Source organism: Chaetomium globosum, genomic scaffold (assembly GCF_000143365.1).
Source record: "Chaetomium globosum CBS 148.51 scaffold_6 genomic scaffold, whole genome shotgun sequence".
NCBI classification, from domain to species: domain Eukaryota; kingdom Fungi; phylum Ascomycota; class Sordariomycetes; order Sordariales; family Chaetomiaceae; genus Chaetomium; species Chaetomium globosum.
The window spans coordinates 1,596,130-1,601,808 of record NT_165981.1 but is presented as its reverse complement, the minus strand read 5'-3'; the positions used below and the strand labels follow the sequence as shown (position 1 = coordinate 1,601,808).

At 56.3% G+C, this 5,679-nt stretch overlaps 2 protein-coding genes across 2 annotated transcripts; one reads left to right on the top strand and one right to left on the bottom strand.

The window, feature by feature from the left end:
* Positions 1–65: 65 nt before the first annotated feature.
* Positions 66–2,665, bottom strand: CHGG_08859 (uncharacterized protein; the record flags this gene model as incomplete). Its single annotated transcript, XM_001226785.1, has 3 exons — positions 66–102; positions 264–1,240; positions 1,634–2,665. 3 exons carry the CDS (start codon positions 2,663–2,665, stop codon positions 66–68), a joined length of 2,046 nt encoding a protein of 681 aa, XP_001226786.1.
* A 781-nt stretch (positions 2,666–3,446) lies between these two features.
* Positions 3,447–4,075, top strand: CHGG_08858 (uncharacterized protein; the record flags this gene model as incomplete). The annotated part of the gene is made up of 3 exons (XM_001226784.1): positions 3,447–3,686; positions 3,838–3,875; positions 3,934–4,075. The coding sequence occupies 3 exons, from the start codon at positions 3,447–3,449 to the stop codon at positions 4,073–4,075; spliced, it is 420 nt and encodes a 139-aa protein (XP_001226785.1).
* Between the last annotated feature and the right edge of the window lie 1,604 nt (positions 4,076–5,679).

Genomic DNA, 5,679 nt, shown 5'->3' with positions numbered 1-5,679 from the left:
CACCCTTGCCATGTTTTGGGGGCTTCTCGGATTTCGGAGCTGGAGCTTTTGTAGAGCTGCCCCTTTCAACCTGCTCTGCGGGCTTCCCCTCGGATTCCTCGGCTGGGGTCGTTGTAGACTTACCGCCCTCGTCATGTTTTGCGGGCTTCTCCTTAGATCCCTGAGCCAAAATATCACCCTCACCATGCTTTTCGAGCTTCTCAGATTCCCGAGACTCCGGACCCGGAACCATCTTCAGACTGCCGTCGTTATCGTGCTTTAACAATTCCGCGGGTCCTTCAGCCTGTGCCTTCTTTTTCGAGCCCATAGCCTCGTTGATGTGCTGTTTCTTCTCCGTCACCTGGGCAGTGTCCGTTGCCGAACTGCCACCCGGACCCTTCTTCTTTGTCCTCGAGCCACTCGCCAGTTTGACATCCTGGGACAACTTTGAGTTCCCTGGCTCGTCCTTGGGAAGCTCAATGAACTGCTCCAGGGCGCCGAACGTATTCTGTTTGGCCGACTGTTTCCTCTTCCTTGACGACGGTTGCTTGGTCTTCTCCGAAAACGATTGCCCCTTTGCTGGCAACCGTTGCCTCTTCCCTGACGCCGGTGGCTTGTCTTTCTCCGACGACGGTTGCATGGCTTTCTCTGATGCCTGAGAGGTCTCTTGCTCTGAATGATGCGCTGGCTTTTGCTTTTGCTTTCCCTTTGGCTTTTCGGACAGGGATGCTGGGAAATCGTACTCTCCCATGGCAAAAGATCCAGCCTGGCGCGGCTGCCATGCTGTCTTTGGCTGATCGGTGAGGGCTGCCGGACTGCCCTGCTTCCGCGCCGGCGTTCCGCCTGCCTCCACTCCCCTCCCAACGACCCGGCTCCACAGCGTCGCTCCAAAGGGAGCTGCAGTCGGAGCTGGAGCTGGAGGAGGGGGCGGAGCCGGAGTTGAAACCGGAGCTGGAACTGAAGGCTGGGCTGGAACTGAAGGCTGGGCTGAAACTGAAGGCTGGGACGGAACTGAAGGCTGGGCTGAAACTGAAGGCCAAGCCGGAGTCGGTTCCGGAGCTGGCGGTGGAACTGAAGCTGGTTCCTGTGACTCTCGGTTCGCCAAATGAGGTTTCAGTTTTGCCTGTGCTTCTTGAATTGTAGGCTTCGCTGCCTCCACTGGCGTCGCTGGTACTGCAGATTTCCCTGGCGCCCCGGATTTATATGGCGGCACAGGGGCCTGTGTTGCTGGATCCTGGGTCGAAGGCAGATTCCTCGCTTTCTACTCGGAGAATCCAATCTCAGGGTCGTCGTTTGAGGACTCGTCCCAGTCAAACCCGCTTTGGCGATCCGGTCGCGGAGGTGGTTGTGATTGCTGGATTTCGTTTCTAGTTCCAGGCACACTGGTCGAAGAAACTCCCCCGGGCTCCGGCGCCGGCTCTTCGTAGTGGTATATCTCCGTGTTATGCTCCGGTTTCTTATCTAGCTCTGCAGAAGAGTCAGAATCTGGCCACTAATCTGGCTCCGGGCACTCCTCTGGCTGTGCGTGCTGATCTGACGGCGGTTGCTGTGTTGTTTCTGCCCCCGCCCACTGCTCAGGTCCTGAATGCTTTTGGGACCCTTCAGCCAGCCAATGCTTCCGCTTCTGACGACTGATCGGTAACCATGATCGAACCCGTCTCCCGCCAACAGGCGACGACGGCCAGGAAGCGTGCTCTACTCTCGAGGTCATTAAGGGGGATGTAAGAGCGGGCCGAGCCCACGGCTCCACCCAGCGTGCGTTCTCTTGCTCCATATCCTTCATGAACTTGTCAAGAGCGGGATCGCCCCTCTCTTTCCACCAATCCGATTCCAGAGTCGAAACGAGAATCAAGAACGTCTCGCTGTACGCTGCCGGTGAGGAAGCCGCCCAGGAGGGGTCGTATATTTCGACTTGCTGGCCGGGGTCCGAGGCAGTGCTTGACCCTGACATGGCATTCTGATCAACGGTAGGAGTCTCGATGGGTTCGACTGCCCCAGACGAAGCATCCAATTGCTGGCGAAAGAACGTCTTCTTCTGTTTGTGTCGTTTGGGTTTTCTCGATCTGGATGCAACTTCCCTACGCCACGTATGCGGTGACATAGGAGGCGGAAAGAACGATTGATCAATGGTGTTTGTCCGAGAGTAGAGGAGCCCGGCCAGTCGATCGTCGGCCGGGGCGGACCTCGTCCGCGATGCCATTTCCCTTCGCCACGTACCTGGCGACATTGGGGGTATGAAGAGCGGTTGCCTGGTGGCGCCTGTTCCGAAGTCTGTAACTTGACCGCCTTGTGGAGGGCCAGGGTGTTGGGTGGGCGCAGCATTAGTGGGTTCAGCATCAGTTGGGCCGCACCGGGTACTGGGCCCCGGTGCCGAGCTTCTGTTGATAGCCTCGACTTCATGGGCCCTCGGGTTGTCCGGGTAATTCTCTCGTGACATCCTTTCTAACGTTCCTTTGGGATTGTCAGACATTCGTGTCGGCCGTGGCCCGTAGAGTGGCTGTTCGTGTGGCGTGTTGGGGCGGTCATTCGGCGGAGGAGAATGTTGCGTGTGTTCAGCGGGGGAGTCGAAATTTTGGTCTCGGGATGCTTCTACCAAAGGCGATCGAGGCGGATCACCCGAACATGTCGAGCTTGGTCTCGTAGGTGAGTCATTTTCAGCTCTCTCTCCGGCAGTGGGGGCTGCCATGGATTGTAGTTCACCCGATAACGCCTCTTCGAGGACCATGAGTGATATTCTAGTTTCTATTTCTTGGAAGTGCGGCAGCTGAGTCTGGAAATAGCTCAGCTTTTTAGTTGTACATGGTCCTGGGCTAGCAGAGACGCTGCCAAACCGTGGCTCCGAGAGTAGTTGCAAAAGTTGGTGGGGAGAGGGAGCCCGAGAAGCCGCTGAAGTTTGACACACCGTAGCATTATCACTGAGCGCCAAATATGGTTCAGTCGTCGATGTACGACCAGAGTGTCGAGCGGCCACGTCAGTGTGAGAAAGTCGCCGCGTCGAGCTGGGTGAGCAGTGTGGTGATGTCTGGGTGAACGCATTGACATAATCGACAACATCTCGGCTTTTTGGTGTTTGGGTTGAACCCATGGGCGTCCTTCTGAGACTTGGAACTGGAGGGGATAATAGGCACGAGATACTCGCGTGGAGAGGCGGTGCTTGAACAGTCGGTTCTCGAATAGTCGATTCGAGTTGATCAAATCGTGTATTTCCGTGGTGTGAGGTATCCGGAATTTGAGGTTTAGCGGCGGGAGAAGTCGACTCCGTAGGTATCGAGGCCGCAGAGGCTGCTAGTTGCGGAAGCGATGTCCGCCTCCAGGTCTCTACATAGGTAGGCAGTGATTGCATCTCCGAGAAGTTGCTCAATATTTCTGCATTGGTTAACTGCGGTCGTGTTGGCGGGCTTCGCCGTGATGCTGAATCGGGCCAGGCCCGGTGAAAGTCGGGCGGCTTCAATATTTGCCCCGCGGACATGGACGGCGGGCAAGCCGGATTGAGTTTCGAGGAACGTAGGCTATTTGCCCCTTCCGACGAAGATGATAAATCTCCGGCCCACACCCGGTCCGAAGCACCCTTGGGGAAACCTGCTCGGTGGCTCGCCCGGCTCGGCTCTGAAGAGTGTGGAGTGGCGCTGGTCTGCGCTGAAGTGGATGAGGATCGTGAGGGCGGCCCTGGGCTGAAAACTTGGTTCGGCGTTGTTGCCATGGGTGTGGTGAGAAAGGGGGTATTTGAGGCTTGAGAAGGACCCGAACGAATGTTTCGCTCAAAGGGGGAGTAACACGACCGTCTTGAGCTGCAAATAGGGTCCGTATTTTCGCGGCGTGAACTTTGTGCTGGAAGCATCATAGAACCGGGTTGTCTAGGTCTCCATGATAATCCTTGATTTGGAACATGTCTCCCGGTATGTAGGCTCACAGAGGTATCGGGCGTTTCACCCCAGGCTACGGATGCCCTTCGAGGACGCCGATTTCGTCTCGGAAGTATGGCCCGTGTATCTCCACCCCATTCAACCAGTCGCAAGTCACCATCCGAGTTCTCCTCCGCGCCGAGACGCGCTGCGACGAGAAGCTCAACGAGTTCCGTGCGCGACGCAGTTTCTAGATCGACTCGTCTCCAACGGTCCTCGAAGGAAATGGAGGGGAGGGCTGACCTATGGCTGCGCGTGGAACTCAGTCCCGGCAACTCGGCCAATGCCCGCCCGTCAGATTCGCAGAGCAGGATGGCGCCAGCGAGATCATCCCAAATGCGTAGGCCGGCGGCGGGCAGAAGCTGTGTGAATTCTATGAGCGTCAACTGGGACAGGCTCGTAGGTTGCCAGTCGTCGCGAAATCTGGGGGCGGCATCGCGGTATACACCTGCAGCCGGATGGAGGGGGGTAGACGGTTGGTAAGGGTTCCGTGGCCGTCTGGAGCTGGTAACCGATCTTGAGTCCGTTGGCTGGTCCAAGTACCCGGCATCTTCCCTCTAAGATTGCGCCGCCGGGGATTTCTAGTTCACAGCATGGCTGTCCTTGGGGTCCATGGCCGGCTATTTTCCGGTTTCGCTTGGACTCGGCGATGGAAGCTTGTTGGCACCGGATGGAGGCTTGTTGGCATCCAATGGAGGGGTATCGATCTTTGGTGGAGGGTTCTCGACACCAGATGGAGGATTACCAACACCCGGTGGAGGCGCGTTGACACCCCTAAAAAGAGTGTGAGAAAAAATACTTTCTAAATACGTGGACGAATGTTCGCTAGTAACTAAGGTAGGTATAGGCTCAAGATGGCGTTGGGTAGTGGAAGAGGGTCACTCACAGAGGACGAAGGACTGGGCCCCCTATGGCTCCTCGCTGTGGCCAGGTGTTGCATTTCGAGGAATCGAGAGGCTCGGATCCTTCCAATAACGGCTTTAGAGATGGAATTGCAGTTACCACTTTTCTAACTGGAATGCTTAAATGGGGAAGGTCCAGGGATGAATCTGGCTTTCAGTCCAGGAGGAAAGCGCCTGTTTGTAGAGGAAGGGTCGGGTGGATGACGGCCGAATATAAAGTAGGTGGGAATGGTGAGATCCAGCAAAAAGATGAGACAGGCAAGTCGTCCTCCACACATTAGCGATGGCGGCCAGACATTTATGCTGCGTACGGATTTGCTGTCGTCATCTCATCGGCCAACAGGAGTCATATTGTACAATCCAAACAGCGACGGTGGAGTGCAGGCAATTATCATTTCCAGACACTTGCGCTCTCAGTTCCAGACCTCTTTCCCGCCTGATAAGCTGCATCGAGCGACTTGTAAAGTTCCTTGACCCTAGTCACCTCACCGGCCAGACGCTTCCGAGCGTCATCGTCCGATATGTCTCGGAGGAGATCCGCTACGCTCTTCGCAGTGAAGAACTTGTTCTTGCGGTTGTAGAGCGGACGGGCAGCCAGTGCCGCTGGCGTATCTGAGGGGCTAGGAACTCGAAAGACCTGTTCGAGGATGTCGATATCGTAAGGGATGGAGAACATATCCCGGCTGTCCTCGTAGGTGAACAGGTAGTAAAACTCGTTGAAACCAGCCCATGTGATGCCACTCAAACAGAGCGAGCAAGGTTCGTGGGTGGAGAAGAAGATGCAGTCTTTGGTGGCCGGGCGGCCCTCGGGAGCGGAAGCGAAGAATTCTTGGATGCAGTTGATCTCGCCATGCAGAAGTGGCGATACCCGTTCATTGTTGGTCGAGACTGTCACT